The following is a 20179-nucleotide window of genomic DNA, read 5'->3' as shown; positions in this document are numbered from 1 at the left end:
AATGCAGCTTTGCTAGCAGTGTGGATTGGGGCCAAGCCACATTTGAACTGTTTCTGAAACCAGACAAACAGGCATTGTTTATCCTAGAGTAGCCAGACTATTTCAGAAAACAGTTCAATCAGAGCAACATGCATTTCTAGTCTTAATTAGTCTCCAGAATGACTGTAAAGGGAGGACGTTTTTCATCCACATCCTTTTTGACTGTCTCTTTCTTCTCTCCTCCAAATCCCCCTGTTCCTCAGCCCACTGGAGTAATTGCAGCTATCGTGTGCATGTGGAGCTAAACTGAGCCCTGACAGAGTTGGTGTGCTGCACTGCCTGTTGCAGTCAGAGGGAGAGCAGAGTTAAAATGCTAATGCCCTCCCTGTACTAACATTCTACTGCTGATGAAGGCTGGTGGTAGAATGTTTCTGGAAAAGGCTGATAGTATACCTTTGTGTTGTAATTAGAATATTGTATTAATTTGAATCAGATATAGTCTATTTATTTTCAGCCTTTAAAAAGACTATTCAGCACTTCCAGAAGTTTCTCACCAATAAGTATTCTTTACCTCTTGTGGTAAAAAAAAAAAAAAAAAAAAGAGGAAAAAAAACCATTTTTTTCTGAACTAGTTGTTTGTTGTGTTTGTTTGGTTTTTTTAATCTCCTCTGTAGCTTTGCACAAAGTAGAGGTACCATATTCTTCAAGTTAGCAATGTTTCTGAAAGTGGTAATCCCAAATTAAATTTGATTTTTACCTGCAAAAATAATAAGGACTGCTGTGTCTGTTAAATAAGACATTCTGAAGAGAAGCATCAGAAACCTTAGTCTTACCAAGAAAACAGATGAGTTGGCAAAAGGAAACATTTTTCTGTCCTTGTGCATCAACAAATTTTTGGTCATGTTGTCTTCCTGCCTAACCCCACCCACCGAGTTATTACTGAAAAATGCAATCTCGACTGAAAGAGAAGACAAATTGTTAAGTAATTGTTAAAAATATTTAGCAAAGAGGCTGTACGTTTTTACTTGACTGTGTAAGTTTTATTTATTTCTGAGAATGTTGAGTCATTAAATGCTTATAATCTGCGAATATACACACCCACAGGAACCAGAACGTGAACTTCAATGCACAATTGAGAGAAATAATGCATTTAATAATAGGCTTTCTATCTTTGCAGAGTCTTGAAGCTAAACTGTAACCTGGTTTTCGTTAGAAGGGGTTGGGTATGGTTGTTTACTTCAGGAGTTTTGGATAAGTTTTTGTACGATAACAACGTAGGGGGAAAATGAGCTTGGCAGACCCTTTAAAATATAAGGGGAATTTCTACATGTTACTTAGTTGTTTCCTCTTTGAGACATTAACCACATTGTAATAATTTTTTTTCCTCCATTAAGCCAAGGACCTTTGTCATCCATAAGAGCAGCAATCAAGAGATGTAAGTCTACTTTTCCTATTTCTTGAAAACTATAATATTGTAAGATTGATACATCTTCATTTTTAGTAACTGTTTAACTTTGCATGTGAAAACAAAGTAGCTAGCAGGCTCTGGGGGTCTATAATTTTTCTCTCTCTTCTTGTTTTTAGACCATCTTTTTGCTTTGCTGATGGGCTGTTCCTTATTTCCAGTTAGTAACATTCTCTTATTTGTCCACTAATGCATCTGTGCACAGATGTGATCCATCTCTGAAGAGCTTTGGGTTACATATGCCAATTTTTAGTTCACTTGACAAAACAGAAGATTGTTTTATTTTAGTAGAAATCTGCAGCAACTGGTCAGTGACTGTACCGGGGACAGGATTATACTCATGTAATGGGCTTGTTTTGGAAAACAAAAAATTGTTTATAAATCTTGAATGAGAGTCCAAACTCTTCTTGCTCGATTTCATCATTTAACTCCGTTTCCCTTTTCCCTGCTCATGATATTTCCAGGCAGAGAATGTCTTCAACTGCATCTTTCAAAGTATTTTATGCTGCTTCTTTCTTCCACTTTTCATTTTTACTTCCTGTCTGTCCAGGACTCCAATTTCATATTAATGAAACAACCCTAAGGATTCTGCTATGGGGAAAAATAAATTAGTGTATGTACTACTGATCTGTTTCTCCTGGACCTATTAGTCAGGGACTCATTAGTATGGATTAAATTGGAGGTAGTGAAAGGACATCATGAAAGCTTTACTCAGAGCAAGTCTGCATGATGCTGTAGTTAAAATGCAGCACTTTATCTGTGCTGTTGCTGCTATGGATGGAGACTGGAAAACAGAGAGCACCAGATCACAGAGGGCCTTTTGTGGTGGAGTCAGAAATTGATTCAGACTGCCTGAGCCCCAGTACCTTGCCTAAGTGAGACACCATCTAGGAGATCATTAGGCATTTGATATCTGTGTTTTTGAAAATATAGTAGCAAATGATACTTTGTCTTGAGGCATAATCAAGTAAAAATCTAGTCAGGAAGCTGTGGCTCATGTGCTATTTACTTATTAATATGTGAGTAGCTATGATGAAGTATAAGTACCATGTGAATTATTCAGATAATAAGCTAGAAAAAAAAAAATCCATGCACATAGCAAGGCATTGTATATGAAACTGTAGTTCTTTGTATACCAGTAACCATCCTGTGAATTGACCTAAATTAAAATAGACACAATAATTCCTAACTCCCCTTGACATTAATCTGGAAAAGCTATGGTATTATCTAGAAAAGTGTATTTCCCTAAAGGAATTAGAAATCTTTCTTTATTTCTTAATCAAAGCTTCTGTGGGTTGTTATTCTCAAATTTTCAAGAAACATGGTAAGTATGTACAGAGTTTCAACTTACCCACCTGTGGACAATGCTGTATATCACTTTGTATTGAGAAGTCTGTCTTGTGGCTGAAGAGAAGGAGGATTTGTTTTCCTTTGTCACCCTGACTACAACTCTGCACAGAAAGATGGTGTCATTTTCAGTTGTTTGATCGTTCCATAGAATTCAGAAAAGAACCCAACGTAACTTGAACAAAGCAAGCATGTGAACGTGAGATCTGCTCAGGAGTAGTCTTTTAATCTCAGCTCTTCAAAAAAGTTACCCTAGGATTTTTCATGATGGTCTCAGGCCAGGACAACACACCACTGAACCCAGCTCCCACTGAAATCAGCGAAACTATTCCCATTGACGCCAGCGCAGCAACATGCACGAGAATGCCAAAGCAAGTAAAAAGAGGCAAGCCAAGTGCTGCAGCAGTGAGACAAAGGGGAACAGTGTTTTCACTCGCTTCTCCACTCATCCAGAACAGGGTGTTGTTAAGGAACAGGGCTACGGAAGCAAGTCTCTTACTCTAAAATGTTGAAATAACCTGTAGGCTTGTTCAATTCTCATTCTGTCCTAAGCAAATATGTGGCTGAATGAAGGACGTGTAACAGCTTGTATGCACTCTGAGGCTGTGGCTTTCCATTTGGCAGTTTTGCAGCCATTTTTGGCTGTGGGTTTTGTTTGTTTTTCATTTTTGTTTGTTTTGTTTGGGGGCTTCCTAGATTCTTTTGGCTCCTATATTTTCCCAACCAGATCAATTCCGTGACCTCATTCTCTTCCCCATCTGCACAAACATTTGGGCTGGCATAGTGCAGGGAATGGTGCAGAGGCAGAAACATACAGCCCAAGTAAAGGTGTAGGTAGGAGTGAAGTGCCTTCATAAATTGTGATTGTCCAATTTGAGTGAAACTACAGGGTGTAGTTATGAAGATTTTATTCAGCAGCAATGCCAGCCTCTTGGAGCCCAGCAGTTAGATCAGCTGTGAAAAGGGCATATGACCACACCGGGGGTGGGAAGAGGAATCCCTGTTACCCCCCTATGTTATTTTTTTGATCAGTTCCCTTCCTGATGCTGCACAGAGCACTGGAAACAGGAAGCAGAGGCAGGAAGTAGAGACTGCTTTTGGGGGTGGCACGTTCCTTCCCCTGTGCTGCTGGTGGTCTGAACCCAAGGTAAGCAGGTTAAAGGAGATTAAACAGGACAAAAAGTGTGCAGATAGTGCTTATTTTTTTCATTTAACACTCTGAACTCACTGTGGGGTCATATGAGTGCTAATGTTCATTCAGGAGGAGACAAAAATCCATGTTTGGAAGGGGAATTGGGCATCACCATCTCTTTAGCTACATTCAAGCATTAAATCAGCCCAGCTCTAAAATCAGACAACCTAACATTTCCCTGAGGTGCCTGGAAACAGAACTAGGAGAAAAGGAGCAAGACCTCCCTCTTGTGCCAAGAAACAGTTTTGGAGAAAAACTTCAACTCTCTTACTTGAGAGATGCATGAAAAGTTTTAATTAGTTTGAACCTCCACATCTACAGAAATAGTCTAATCAGATCTTGGGCAAAATTAAATATTTTTTTTTCTGGTTTTGGCTTGATTATCTGATCCTTTTAGTGTTCCCTGAAGAAGGACCTCTGCAACCATGTAACAACTTTGATACTGCAAGGACTACAAGCATGGCCTCTTGCATGGGACTCTTCTGTCTGCTCTTCCAAGTGGATTACTTTGTAGGGAAGGGAGGGAGTGTTTGCCCGCTCTGGAGACTCTCCTTGCGATATAATGAATAAACTTCATTCCTAGGCATCTATATAGGGAAATAAATAACTTCTCAGTCTAATAGTCTACATATATTATAGGATTGGTGGTAGAAATGTCTAGCCTGGTGTTACAAAGAATTCAAAGAAGGTGTGGTTTTAAATATTGGTACACATCATCCTTGTAGAAAGACTTGGGCTATTTGAGGTTATGTTTCCCGTCTAATGCAAAATGAAACTTGCTTTTAAAGCACTCTGCAATGACAAAACTGTTCAGTATTTCATAGAGATTTGCTATGCAAAGAGAGCATGCAAATATTGTTATGCAGTGTACATATTGTGGAAGCACTCAAAGCTCACAGCAGAACGTTATCTCTGAGCAAATCCTTGAAATAACTTCCGTTGCCTCTATATTGCCTAAAAAAGTTGCCTGAAATACTGTAAATTCTACTTTAGCTCTTTTCCAAAGGCTCATATCTGCATATCAGACTTCTGTTGCCTCCAGCTTGTCTATAGCATCAAAGTTTATGGGTTTGTGGTGTAATGGTTGTTGTACTTACACAGGCATTTTGATCCCATTGCTTAAAATGCCCCCCTGCACCCTAATCTTAATGTGTTTCAAATATGAGTGACATATTAACTGCACTTGAACAGTAGGACCCAGAGAAACAGTAGAGGACAAATATTTGAAACATAAGTATACAGCACAAATAGAGTACCCTTTACCGCTGCACTTTTAAAAATAATGGATAAAAGCCCACTAAGTAATGCTTGTAAGAAATGTACAAAAGATGAATCTGTAAGTCACTGATCTGGCCTCTATTTACAGTATTACCATTAATCCTTGTTTAAATTCTATTATACTAGGTTAAACACATTTAGATGCCTCATTGACACTAACTAATAAAGTGCCACGTTGACACTACCAGAAATAAATAGTGACAATTTTATGGGTTGATTTGATTTTTTTTCCCCACCCAAGACCAAAAAAGTTATAAGGTGAAGAAGTGGGGATTTTATACACTGAGATTCTCCTCTCCCACCCCTTCTGTAACTTCTTTGCTTACCTTTTATTTAAATACCCCTAAGCATAATCTTCTAGAAAAGTCAGTAATTCTCACCCTGAGCATTTCTTAGTGTAGAAGTTGAGAATCCAACTGTTTTCAGTTGCCAGTGTACCAACCAGCACTGAAATACATTTCCACTGACTCCCCTGATGGAAGAAAGGTTTTTCAAATCTTAAAGCTGTCATAATTTGAAATATGAGGCGAAAATTAGTAGCATGCTTTTTCAAGGCAATCCACAAAGGGAATAAAGTATAGACTTAGAAGATTGAAAGACCACAAGGCCAGAAAAATAGCTGCAGGTTTTTCTCTTGTGTTTTTAACTCAGGTGTGTACCATATTTTACCAATTCGTGTCTTCTTTCATACACTTTTTAATTTAAATTCTTTTGTTTGAAATGGTAAAGGAATAAACCCCCTGCAAGTCTGGGGGCAAGGATTGTTTGGAAAGTTTATATTTTCTTTTGTCTAGCATTTGTGGAATACCTGAGAGCAGAAGATGCAGTTGATTTCACCTCTGCTTCTACTGTGGATTTAAATCCTCTAAAGAGCTTCCAGAAAAAAACATGTTCTAAAAGTGGGGTTTTAAAAAGAATGTGACAGCAAAAAGAGAGGAGATGTTGATGGAAGGAGGGAAGAACTTTGTCAGTGTCATTAAAAAATAAATGTTTCTATTAAATGTTTATACACATGGAAGTAACTTGATTCCATAAATGCCTGGGAGATTTTTTTTTTCCAAGCAGAATGAGCACGTTCTGAAAACATATGTGATGGCTTGGATATTAGTCCTTTTAAAGAGACATATTTATATCTACTAGTAAAGTGTTATTTTATATAAATATTGTAAATGTGTTCTTTTCACTTGAAATTTGGAGTTTGATGGATTGCATAAATACCTCAGTGCATTTTTTTGACCTATGTTAAGAAATGAAAAAGGTATTTCAAACTGCTTTTAGGTTTTTCCTATTTGTTTTAGTAATTTTGATAAATAGAAGCAGATTTAGAATCTCACAGGAGAAAACAGCATGTAGAATTTACTTAGACGTGAAGAAATAATGGAATTAGGTGACAGGTTTATCAATTCAGTTTTACATTCCTTATTAATTAGGTTTTATTTCTCACACCCTTATCATTGTAATTCAGCTATAACCCAAGCCTTTGTATTGAATACATTTACCAAACAAACACTTTCTTCCATCCTCTTTCCTAAAGTAATCTTGGGTTTGGTTGATTTGATTCAGTTTGAGTTTTTTTCTTCCAATGTGTGTATTAGATCAATGCTGTGTTAAGATGTCTGAAGAAGAAAGTGAAGATGAGGTGTAGGGGATTTATATTTACTTATCTTAACCAAACACTTTTTACAGAACTCGTTTAGCAGATGTGCAGTCATACCCAAAAGTTTGGTAAGAGGTGTACCTCTTGCTGGGTTCAACTTGCCTGCCCATAGCTCTTTGACAGGTGAGAGTATAAATTATGAGATCCCAGCCTTTTTTGCATCTATATCAACTCGTCAGTGTAAACCATTACTTTTGGAAGGTAAAAATGGCAGACCCAAATAAACCATGATTTTAAGCTAAAAAAGCATTCAAAGAGATTTGATTTCCCTCTCCTCATTCCTACAGTGGTTCCTTGTTGAGCCATGGACATTTCCATGTTCATTTATAATCTTCATGGTTAATTTATTGCAAGGGAAACTTCTGAAGAGTCACTGTTAAAATTGACATGCAGCTAGAAATAAAATCTAATTTTATTTTCATTTTTAAGACACTATTTGTTAATAGACATTACAGTTGGCTCCTTGCAACACTGGCACGTGCACTATCCTTGCATGACTAACCCATTTGATCGTGGTTTCTGGTGCTCTGAAGCCTTAGTTTGTTCTCCTTCACCTCCTCTTTGTCTTCTGTAACCCCTTCTTTTTTTCCTTTAGCACTCATGAATAGTGCACATCCAAAATGCCCTGTCGAAGAGGTATGTGTGACGCAACACTCTGCAACTTGGATCAAGTGTGCTGGGCTGATTTCGGCTAATGGTGCTGTGATGGCACGGGACAGGGACAGCACAGTGTCGGCTGTTGCACAATGAGATTCTACCATTTCCTGAATTGCACTTGCTATGCAAAAATTTGTCCCTTGGATAATTTTCTTTTTTCTCTAAGGAAATCCAAATGAAAATATAATGTGGCCGTTGAAAAAAAAAATTATTTGAATGTAAATATGGCAAAACTAGAAAAATGAAGGTGTCAGGATTTGCTTGTTTTGTGTAACTTAAACACATGGTTTGAAAAAAAGAGAAATATTTCTAACTTTTAATCCACAAGTGATTAAACTTTAGCAAATATCTAGCTGGAACATTTAATTTTTTCTTTTTATATAAAGGAGGGTGAAATACCTTCTTAGATTCTGTGCCTTAGTGCCTTTCCCATCTATAAAAACAAACAGAGACATTAAAAAAAGATTAAAGAGAACATCTCAGAAATGATCCATCAAAAGGAAAAGTCAGACATGTTTAACAGTTCTTGTTGCTTTATTTATGCATTGTTTTAACTAAGGAAAAAAAAGTTTCAACTTTTCTTAACACAATGCAGAATGCAAGAACATGGGGCAAGGAAGAATACAGGAGACATGACAATCTCTCTTGGTGGTAACTTGGACACAGAGTGACTTTAAATGATTATGAAACTGCACCCTAAATGTGTTAAAAGCTTCTCATATTTAATGCAAATAATTTTTTTTTAAACTTGGCCACTCTTAAAATCTGGAATTTATGATCAGATGCTCGGTGTTCTCCGTGTCGTTGATAGTGGATTGGTAAGAGCTCTGCTATTATCCTCATTATGTTGCTGTGACAGTGTGTTTTAACCTTTTCAAAACTTTTGTTTCTTTTCTTTGAATAGCTTCTCGGACCTCTAGCCATAGTGAACAACAGAGGGATAGAAGGTAATGTGCCGTCATTGATATTGCAGTTAGGTCTCCTCTAGATTATTTTTTTTTCCTTTTCTCTATCCTTAGTGTGTTTAAAAATAAACTAGACTTGGAATAAAATAGAAATACCATGATTCTTAAGCACAGGGTAGGTTAAGAGTTTGAGGAGTTTTCTCATCAACTTTTTTTGTGTCTTCAAAAAGAGAATGCAACCAACCGTCAAACCTCTGCAGAACTGTTTTCTTCTCCTGACATCTATTTACAGGATCATTTCACAATGAAAATAAGCACACTTTCAGGCTTCCTTTCAGTTGCTCAAAGGGCACTGAGAAAGGAGGTCATCAGCCTGGATAGCTGGTGAACTGAATCTGCCATTATTTTAGATGTGAAGGAACTGTACCCCTCTTTTTTTTTTTAATTGTTTTTACAATAGTTTTAGGAGTTACGCTTCTGCAGTTTTATTTCTGTTAGCAGGCAGACCCTTCTGTAAGCAGATGCATTGTCTACTCACAAAACTCCCTTTTCAAAGTGTATGTTGTGTGAGACTCCAGCTGGATCAGTGATGCTCTGGGAGCCGTGGTCTGGGAACGTGGGCCATCCCTGCAGCTTATGCTCTAAAGCAGCTGGTACAGTAATAAACCAAGGGTAGTACCTATGGAGCCTTCACTGTCACGGAAGTCCCTGGTGTACTCGATGCTGTAAGCAAAGAGGCCCTGTCCCAAAGGCTTCATGAGGCTGCTTCTGCCCCACTTAAGCACGGTGAGAGGTTTCCCTTGAGGTCTGAGGACACACAAGTTTTTAGGTAGCCAGCCAGAAGCAGTTTTAACTACCTACTGTTTTCACACTGTAGCAGGCTAAGGGCAAGCACATGATTACTTCTCATTATCCCATGAAGACTAAGACTTCTGCCATCTAATTGAGTTACACTTGTGTTTAAGTACTTTAAGCATGTAAATTATTTCACTGAAGCCAATAAACCTACTTTCTGGCTTAGGCATTTAATTAGGTGCTCTGAATAGAAGCCCAAGTGTGTTTGTTAGAAAGGTCAAGTAAGTTGCTTTTAAGTCATGGAAAACTATCTTTGGTTAAATCAAAAAGACCTGGACTATTTTGATTTCCCATGAAGAGGAAACCTTGGAGTTTTTTACTTAAAGGAACTATTTTTAAATGTTTTAGGTAATTATTCTCCTTTGCCTTCATTTCCAGGCGTCCTGAAATTACAATAGTTGCTGCTGAACCCCTCCGGCCATCCTCCTGGTTTCCAGGTGCAAGCCCTGTCACTCCTCAGGGATTAGGATTCCCTTCTGCGTCATCTCATGCTCAGTGGAGAAGAAATGAACGTATTCCAGCTGAGGTGAGCATGAATTTCTGTGAGGTGTGTTTGATTTACAAAGGTAAAAAGCAAATTAAGAGAGGAACGGAGTTTTTGCTTGCTTAGGCTTTCATCACATTGAATAGAAGATTTTATGACAGTGTTCTTTTCCTCTGCATATGTTAATTTAGTATTTTTAAATTTATATGGTGCCTTTTTTTTAAAGGATCATATCTGGATGTACATTAATATTTGTCTATTTTGTAGCTTCCACCATCATATGAGCAGGTGATAAAAGAAATCAATCAAGTGCAAGTCAATACAACAAATAACAATAATGCTGCTGCTCCCAGACATACCACTACTTCTGCAACACAAACTGACTTTCCAGAGGAACTAATCAGCCATTTGCCAGGAAGTAATGTAAAAACTAGTGTGCCTACACACTGGGAATCTGCAGGCTGTCGAGGTGAGGCTGATTTGGATTTCTCCTTAATGAAAACCTTACTCTGTTTCCTCAATATTCTCTATTATTGGTCTGTGCAGCATTTAATATGAATAACAGTTAAATTTCTATAAAAATCTTCTCTTCTGAAGAGTTACCATTGCATTCAGACTATAATTAAATCTTGAAAGTTTTGTTTGATTCAGCCAGAATTACAGTCGGAGCTTTGGGGCCTGAGGAGCTCAGATGTCCAATCAAAATAGCAGCACTGTCATACATTCAGACTGAAAAGTGTGCAAACCTAGCTGGGGAAGTTACTGTACTCTTCTTTGGTATAGATGTTGTTTGCAGGCTCCTCAGTGCTGCAGGTTAACAAGTAGTTTTGAACTTACAATGTGTAGATACCATGCCTTTCAGCAATCTTCAGCTTATTCCTAGAGTTTGTATATTTTTTCATGCATCTTTTTAGAAAGATCACTGCATTTTCACAAGCATTGGTAAGTTCTGAATGAAAACCATCATGTTGACCATCCTGATGGCTGTCAAACCATAACATAAACAAAGTGTTCTGGAATAGGTAACTGAAACCTTTTCTGTTAGCAGGGCAGAGTCCTCCTAAACCTCCTAGGCCTTCTGCATCTCTCCTGATTAAGTCTCCTTCAGAAAATGAGAATCCTTTAATAGTCTTTGAAAATCCTGAAGGTCAGAGGTGCCAAGAAAATCCCAATGCTGTGATATGTCCTGTGCCAAAGCCAAGATCAAGAAGCAATCTCAGACCTGTGGTCAAAAGTACTGAAAGTGAGACAGACAATGGCGAAGAAGTGAACCAGCCCACCACGAAACGGCAGCAACCTGCAGTTCAGCAGTCACCTCTTTCAGATGACAGCTTACTCGACAATCACTTGGTGACAGGAAGCATGAGTACAGAAAAGAGCCAAAATAGTATTGTTTCAAGGATCAAAGTTTTTGAATCCCAAGGAACTGATGATACCTCAGGATTAGCAAAAAAGCCAGAAATTGCCCCTCGTTCATTCACCCCGAGGTCTGTTACTACAAAGAAGCCAGTAGTTGCTCCAAAGCCAGGGGTAAGCAGAATTTCAGAAGACTGGGATGTGTGGACCGAAAACAAATCAACAGCTTCCAAGGAATTGCAACCTCAGCCTGAAGTAGCTGGGAGCAGTGTTGGAACCAAACCTGAACTGCCAAAGAAGCCAAAACCTGGCCTTGTTAAAAGTAGCAGTAGTGATTTTCTTGATGCAAGGAGTGGATCAGTTGCAGAAAATAGTGATGGACAAAAGAGATTTCCTGTTCCTGCTCCAAGGCCTCTTGTTCCTAAAAAGTCATGTTATGCAGAAAATCCTGCCCTGTCTTTGGCCTCACTAAAACCGGTTGCTGCTCCTTCACGGGCTTCTGTATCTGCCCAAGAAAAAGTTGTCAAGTCTCTGGGGGAATTGTCACCTGCAGCCAACTCCTCAGCACCTGCTTTGCAAAATAAACTAAATGTGGAAGGAGATCTGATCAGTTTTGATGATGATGTTTTGCCCCTAAGTCCAACTTGTGTAGTTAAAGATAGCATCAATTCTGAAGCAGCAGCAGGTAAGAAAAAAATTTTTTAAATGTTCACTGTGGTTACTCTTTGCAGGTATGTGATCCTTTGTGAGTTATGTCTACGTGTCTTGACAGGGTTTATATGGGTGTATGAAACTTCTGGTTTTCTATTATGTCAGGATCACTATGAAATTACCTGGATTTTGAGACTCGGAAGGTTTCAAGGCTGTATAAATCTCAGAACTTGTCTGCTGGATTTATTACGTGATTATTAAAATAATGATTAAAGACTTGATGTTATATGCTAGATGTCACCTCTAGAATGTATCACAATTTTCTCTGGGGAACTTGGGACATCTTATATCTCGCCGTCTAATCTGACTAATTTATTAAAGTGCCTGAAGTTCTGCAGTGGGAAACCTAGTCGTCTGGAGAAGTAGCAATGTTTGTGGCATTTAGGGAAACTTCTGATCAAACATACGGGGACACTCTGTGTCACCAGTCCCTACTTATTTTCTCTGTCCTGTCTTTCTGTCCTGTCTTGTCACATGCTATATGCTAGTTACGCAACTTCGATTTTTTTCTAAGAAGTGAAAATAATTATTTCATATGGACGGATCAGTTACTACAGCTACGTTCCTGTTCATAAACCTTGTTTGATACCACTAAGCACTTGGGATTGATTTTTTAATGCTGTTTTTGGTAGTTTAAAACACAGATTGGGCTATCATTAAATTTTATAGCAATAAGTTTTGCTCTCTTAATATTCAACTATGTCCTGATTTAGCTTACCAACCCCATTGCAATCCAGGGAGAGTTGTGTTTTAAAGCAGAGGGTGTGTCATACAAAATGCTTATTTAAGAAACTAGCGGTGATTTTTCATCTTTTTTTCTTTTTACTCTCATCTATTGGGTTTGCATGGCAGGGTTTTGGTAGAGGGAGGCTACAAGGATGGTTTTTCTGAGAAGCTGCTAGAATCTTCCCCCATGTCCAACAGAGCAGGAGGGACCCCAAGCTGGAGCAGGGAAAGAGCGTGAGGAGTCCCCCCTCTGAGGAGGAAGAAGGAGCAGCAGAGAGAGTCTGTGATGAGCTGACCACAGCCTCGTTCCTGTCTCACTGGCAGGGAAGGTAGAGAAAATTGTGAGGGAAGTTGAGACCAGGAAGAAGGGAGGGGTGGAGGAAGGTGTTTTTAAGATTTGGGTTTATTTCTCATTATCCTACTCTGATTTGATTGGTGATAAATTCAAGTAACTTTTCCCCAAGTCGAGTCTGTTTTGCCCACGACAGCAGTTGGTGAGTGATCTCTCCCTGTCCTTATCTCAACCCATGAGCGTTTTGTTATTTTTTCTCTCCCTGTTCAGTTGAGGGAGATAGAGTGAGTTGAGTGATAGAATGGCTTGGGTGGGCCAATCTACTGTTCTAAGTAGCAGAGAATATTTATATTTTGAAAGGAAAATTATGTTTTTGCTATGTACAGTAAAGGACAGACTTTCCCTCAACCTGGAAAAATTAAATAACATTAATTCTTCTATTAAATCAGAGAGTGAGTGTTCACAAATGAAAATCACTTGAAAAAATCCAGCTTTCACAATGAAGTGGTAAGAATGTCACTCTTACTCTTTCTCGTTAGTGTCCTAGGTGTTATTCTTGATTTAATTAAGAAGAAAATGCTTTATGTTCTCATGGTTAACAGAGGAATTATTCAAATAATAGTTCCCTGACTTCTTGAGTCGCCTGTCTGTGATTTTGTTCATGCAATAAAATGTCATCTTTGCTGTAATCACTTCTTGCCTACTAAAAAGGTCTGACAGCATTATCAGTTTATTTCACTGTAACATTAGGATTAATTCCAGATTTTTGCTGTCATTTGTGAGCTCAAGATCATATATTGTGCAATGTCTTGACAGAGTATCCACAAGAACAACACTGGCTTTCTGAAAATGAGGCAACACAGAGCACTAACACTAGCTATTTCTCACGTTCCCGTAGGAACAGCTTAGGATTTGCAAGATGAATCCACAGTGAAATGTTTTGTGAAGGCAGGAAGAGTAGCTCTAATCTTGCTCCCAGTTCCCCAGACCTTTGCATTTCTTACATATTTGTCATTGTCATTACTTAGCAAAATGACAGCACTCTGCTTGTTGTTATGGCAACCCTAGGAAAGGAAGGAGGCTTTTATGCAGTGCTGTTTGAAACCAAGCACCAACATCTTTTTTGTCAAAGAGCCAGTGTTACATCACAGATTGCAGCGTTCCCAAAGCTTCATTTTTTCTGGTACAGCACAACCGAGTCTGGTACTTAGACTAATGCAAATGGAACTGGACGGATCAGTCACTGCTGCTGCTAAAGCTGGTGTGGAAGTTAGAAAGTGAAATGTTGAGTTGATGAGAAGGGCGCAGAAGTTGAAGTGAGCATGTGAATGAAAAGGTGAAACAGGCAAAACAAATTCAGAGTCTCCACAGCAATTTCGTTGACTGACATAAGACATCAGCTTCCTCTAACAGAAGGCTGCCATCTCCACAGTAGTGAAAGATATTTGAATACTGTGTATGTGCTGATATCAACAGTGTGGACAACAAAACAGTTTATAGTTCCACCAGTTTAACTGTCAGTGTTTAATTGGTAGTTTAAGCTCGCTGGATGATTCTCTTTCAAGTTTACCTCAGGCAATCCCATGGGTTTCATCAGTGTTTGACAGCATCTCCGACAGCACAGCTGTTAGTAGAGTGAATTTGCCCTTATCCAAACAGTAATGATTTTATTTTTAGAGGTGAACTGTGGCAGAATCTTGCATCCAACTCATGTCTCTGATGCTGGCCCAAGGGAAGTCCCAGAAAGAAGTCAGTCTACATCAAATCTGTAGAACTGCTTTGTTATCAGCCAAAATTGATGCCAGTTTTAAGTGCAATAATTTTGGACTTGAAGGCCAAAGATAATGTTCAAAGTCATTTGTATCCTAATGAAATTACTTCTGTTCAAGCCAGTCATTTTAAGATGCGAAGGGATCTGTTTGGGACTCTACATCTTGAGGTTCTAACACTTGGATGATGGTTGTGATATTCTGGAGCATGTGGGATATTTTTGCATTTCTTTTATAGCTGATAACAGGGATTTGTGCAGTTCCTGAAGTTTTGGTAATCTGTCAGGCGGGCTCTCTTCTCACTTACCCATTTTTACAAAGACTTGGAAATGAAATGCTAGTGCAAGTTTAACCAAGTGTAAATTCATGGCTTCAGAAGACCCATGATTTTAACCATAATTTGTGTTAGTTGCTGTGTCAAAGCATGTAGTGTGCCCGCTTGCTGAATGTTCTGACAACGTGTGTTTTGGACAAAGAAAATAAGATAACTGTGCATTTAAAGTGCGCATTTAAATTAAAACTGGAGGTAAATCTTGCTAGGATATTTTTCTTCCTTTTCACATAAGGGGAGCTATGCTTCCTTCTCTCTAAAACACCATATAATTCATTGATTGCTCTGTGCCTAACATACCAGAACTCAATTTAAACCAAATTCTTTGAAAAGTAGTTCAGAAAGAGCCTTACCTTACCAGCAGGAGACAGCTCACATTTTGATAGCTTCATTAGATTCAGTTTGAACAGTAGTACAACTACTGCATTTCTTAATTGTCTTATCTATCTGTCTGTCTATCTATTTTATTGTAGTATAAAGGTTCATTTCTGCCTGTAGGGTGAAAAAAACCCCAACCAAACCAGTGCTGCTATCCATTTATGTGTATTGTTCCTTCTTGCGGCATGAATGGTGGCATTTGTGTGGCATTATAGACAATTCATAAAAACTGCTGCTTTAGTAACTCCAGATTTGTCTGCTGTGGCGATATTGCCCAGCTGCTTGTTTTTAATTGCTTCCTCAGGAAGGAAAAGAAAAACAGAAAAGAACTGAAATAGTTCTAACTTGTAGATTAGTCCAGACATATCTTCAAAATAATGCAGCTTTTCTTAAGGTTCTGCTGCATTACTTCCAATGACTCTTATTGTGGTTATATTAAAGACACCTGTCTCCTTTTTTACTTACTGCCAGAAAAGAACAAGCTGTTTCATCCATTTTAATCTGCTCTTTGGCTTAAACCTCTTATAAAAACAGATTTGCCTGAAGACGCGCTGCTGTGGGGTGGAGTAGTGGGGGTTCGGGTCTGTGTTGTGTCCTGTTGGTTTTGCTGCAGGGTTGGCAGTCTCCAGCAGAAGTGGCAACAAGCATCCATTAACTCTTCAGTCACTACAGATGTTTGCTTAGTAAATGTAAATTGGAGCCTTCAAGGACCTTGAAAGGAACTCCACTGTTGCTGCAGGAGAGGGCCTTATATCTAGGTTAAGGAAACAAAAAAGGTTTTTAAATCATAGCTATGTAATAGATGAGGAGCCCTTTAAGTTGTCAAATGCAAATGAATTTGTTTTTGAGTTCTGGGTCTATAGATGCTTGTTAAGTGGTAACACACAAGTAATAATGTTCTTAATAAGATCTGTCTTCTCTGATAATTAAATTTGTTTATTTTACAGTAACAAAATGCAGACATCCTTTGATCAGAAAGTTTGTTAAAGAACAATAAAATGCTTATTTGAAAGAAATGTTTTTAAATAAAACTATTTTTTCCTTTGCTGAAAACGTGAGATTCTTGCAAGAGAGTAGATAGGTATTTTAAACAATATTATAAATTACCTTGTCCTTCACATTTTCAATAGGAAAAGATTTTGTCTGCCCTACTGCTTTCCATTACCTGTTTTGGAAATTTCCAGCTAGCCTGTTTTGGGGCACTCAAATCTCTTGCCAGTGAACAACCATTTATTCACCTGGAAAGAATGGACAAGGCTGTGTTTCTTAATCTCCAGGGTAACTTGGAGGCTTATTTTCTTTGTCACCCAGTGTATGTCCAAATACCCTCTGGCATCCAGTTTTTGAAGTTAGACCAGGTTACGTAACCAATTTCTAACAACATGCCCTCATAGCTGACCTGTTCTGGGCAGGAGGTTTGATTAGAGACCTCCTGAAGGCTCTTGCAATCTGAACTATCCTAATCTTACTTCAACTAGCAAAATAGATTAATGATGTAGGAGTAGCCTCCAAACTCTCACATATGAGCTCATGCTGGGATACACAGTTGTTTTGTGCCAAAGGCACTGTAATTTCTATTACCTTTACTAGTATGGGCAATCTAGCAATGAACCAAGTGGTTATGCTTTTAGATACACACAGGTGCAAAGTGTGGGGATTCCGACACTTTGAGAGAGAAGTGCTGAAAGCTCAGAAAAGGTCCATCTGTGTATCTCTGTCTGTGTATGAGTAGTACATGTGTAGTTTCCCACCTCATGAATGCTTTTATTACCGTTCAGTGTTACAATAACCCAAGAAATTTTGCTGTTCTAGTAGATTTTATCTGCTCTCCAGCTTTCTGACACTGTGGATGAGACATCCCATTGCTCAGCTAAGGACAGCTTGCATTTTCAACGAGTACATTTAGGTCGGATCTTCTGTTGCATCTCTTGGCAAATTCTTTTTCTATACTTTCCAGAGAATACAAAACTCTGTATAATTCTTTGTCTTTGTGCGCTTTTGTCACACTGATTGCTAGGCTCCTTCTGCAAAGCAGATGTACTTTTCCTCTGCTCCAATTTTAAATCTGAAAGGATACTAAGTCTCCTGCTGTATAATACTGTATTCCTTTTATTTGAGTGAGCTGGTCTAGTTTCCCAGTGTTAAGAGAATGCTGAGAAGCCTGAGTTTCACTTGAACTTACTTTCATGTTGTTTACAGATCAGATCCTGAAAGAACCTGCATCATACTGTCTCTCTTTTGTTTGGTTTGGGGTTTTTTTCTTTTTTAATTTTCCAGCCTGTTAAAATATATGATCATGACCACATCATGACAATTTTCCATGCAGAGGGAACTGCAAATCACTTCTTTTGTGAAATGTGATGTAGTCCGTATTATTTTCTCTGTGTCAGAAATACCATTTCTAAGAACAGCAAACTGTTATTTGTCTTGATGAAAAATGCTGTGGAAAACAGATTGGGAAAATCACCGATGCTGGAATTTAGGTAGGATACCTGTCTAGTACATCTCTTTGTAGTTGTAAATAGGTTGAGGTTTAAAATGTCTGAACATCAGACTTTTGATTGTGGCATTTCACAGTGTTTCTTGAGCATGAACCTCATTCTTCTCTGGGATGTTATCTGTCAGATTTCCATTGAATCTTCAGATATATTCCTAGGAGGACCTGTTTGTTGAGAATCTTCCCCAGATATGGGTTGAGTATGCTTCCATAAACACCAGAGTGTTTTTATGGGCCTAGGTTTTAATAAAACCATTTGTTGATGAGGTTTGTGTCTATTCTCTATTTCTGGAAGACTCTGACAACAGTCCTGTTCTGTGTGAAGAGAATGTATGAGCCGATTTAGTTTTTTTAATTAAAAACCACAGTTGCATACTTCTGTAGTGGCAAGTGGGGTTCATGTCAGCATCCCCACCTTTTGTATTACGTTGTTCTCATGTGTACTGAGTACTCCTTGCAAGACTGAGCACCTTCACAACAGATAGTACTAGTCTGTGCTTTTAACTTTCCACATATTATTTGTTTGGAGATACCCCTTATTGCTGCTGAGGTATCTGTTACCTCTTCCTCCCTCTCACTTAAAGACTACCAATAAATATTTCAGAAAGATATCTGTCCATCCTCTTCACATGGGAAAACCCACTCTTTGTTCTGTAAGCTCCTACATTTTTTATTTTAAACAAGGGTAGTAAATGAAAATGGGGGGAAAAGGCTGTCTCTCCTAAGCTGTTGAAAGAAAAGAGGTGATATACAGTGTATTTGAATACAGAGCTTTCATTTGTTTTTCCTGTGTACAAGCACACTAACATAGGTTATCACATAAACCTTTGAAACAGAAGCTGTAGAAAAATGAAACTAAGGAAGACACAAACTTTAAGAATCGTTCTAAAAGTTTAATAAAAAAAATCAATAGAAATCTGTTGATATGTGTTATGAAAAATGACTTGCAGATTAATTTCCTTGAGCTGAGAAGCTTTAAATGAGTATATTAACAGTTCTGTTTTCACACCTCCGTGAATTATGCTCAAACGATGCCCAATTGTTGTTAAACAACATAAAAATTTGATATGTTGTCAGTCCCATTGCACAAAGCAGCACAGTTGTTTTCTCAGCCAATTTCTGCTGCAAACCCAGCACTGGGGAATGGAATAACACAAACAAGGTAATGAGTTTTAAACTAATTATGAGGTGACAACAGTATAATTGAACATCAGATAATGAGTGGAAAACTAACGTTCATCAAATGGTTTTCTCAACCTTAGAAATTACTTTTCTCAGACTTAAAATTATCAGATGTTTTGATGTGGAGACCTCTGCCAACTGTTGAATGGTCAAGAAAACCATTTCTATGCATAGCAGTGATTAACAGCTGACAAACAGCAATTTTGTACAATTTTAAATCTCCTATAAATTTACAAGAATACAGAACTGTGATTATTTTGGGTGTTTAGAGCATTTCCACTTGGTCTCACAATTGTCTCTATTTTTATAAGATGGAGGCTTTGGAAAACTGTTTCTTTATTGTTCATGCAGAACTTCCCTAACCTCTGCAGAACCTTATCCTGGGAGGTGCTGTGTGTGCCAGTGTGTTCCTTATGGTCTTGCTGTGTCAAGGAGCCCATGACTTAGCCCTGCTTACCTTTCTGCTGTTCGTCCTGTCTCTCCAGCATCCCAATGGGCCAGTGCAGCCTTGAGGCCCCACTGCCCTACTGCCCCGCCAGGGTCACTCCTCAAATGTGTCATAGAGTTGCCAGATAACTGAAAGACAGAAGAAAGCCCAGGTTTTCTCTCTTTTTCAGCTGCACTTAAAGTCACTCTGAACACCAGGACAAGAGTTAAGATTAGATAAATCTTTGGGGGTTTTAATGCAATTCAAGAGTTAGCATTGTAGCTAGCAGACAAAGGGATTTTTGTTTCTTGTAATGACTGTACTGCCAGAATGCTTCCACCCCTCTTGTGGTCTGTGTTTTCAAGAATTCTAGAAAAACTCTTACTCTGATGCAGCTTTCATTGAAGAAACACAAACCTTTTACTGGTGCTAATCTATAACTTCAGCAAGATGTTAGTTTTGCCCTTACCTTCTAAAATAGTGTCGGTTGCCTGTGCCTAGTTTCTGGATGCACCAGCGTCATTGAGCACAATGTGATGGAGCCATCTCCTGTCTAGATGGTAACAGAGCTTATTTTTAACTATACCTTTAGCTGTAGACAGATTGTTGACCTGTCATGATCCTTTGTACCTGAAGTGTTGTACAAGTAGCTTGACAGAGGGAACTGATGTACTTGATTCATGATTGAAAA

At 38.4% G+C, this 20179-nt stretch overlaps 1 protein-coding gene across 3 annotated transcripts in view; it reads left to right on the top strand.

Moving 5' to 3' along the window:
• The window catches only part of SH3D19 (SH3 domain containing 19), an 86744-nt gene that overhangs the window by 43559 nt on the left and 23006 nt on the right, over positions 1-20179 (top strand). The window contains exons 1-6 of one of the 3 annotated variants that reach the window (XM_027721657.2): positions 1392-1414; positions 7514-7554; positions 8480-8522; positions 9714-9861; positions 10087-10288; positions 10865-11860. In XM_027721657.2, coding sequence (XP_027577458.2) covers positions 7539-7554; positions 8480-8522; positions 9714-9861; positions 10087-10288; positions 10865-11860 — 1405 coding nt within the window. In that variant the 5' untranslated portion in view covers positions 1392-1414; positions 7514-7538. Of the gene's footprint in view, positions 1-1373; positions 1415-7513; positions 7555-8479; positions 8523-9713; positions 9862-10086; positions 10289-10864; positions 11861-20179 lie in introns of those variants that run through there. The other 2 variants (XM_027721656.2, XM_027721655.2) reach the window with 2 other exon arrangements.

Source organism: Pipra filicauda, unplaced genomic scaffold, assembly GCF_003945595.2.
Source record: "Pipra filicauda isolate LSUMZ 115617 unplaced genomic scaffold, ASM394559v2 scaffold17_size4572894_pilon, whole genome shotgun sequence".
In the NCBI taxonomy this organism is placed as follows: domain Eukaryota; kingdom Metazoa; phylum Chordata; class Aves; order Passeriformes; family Pipridae; genus Pipra; species Pipra filicauda.
The sequence above is the reverse complement of the archived record's forward strand: the minus strand, read 5'-3'. Positions and strand labels throughout refer to the sequence as shown.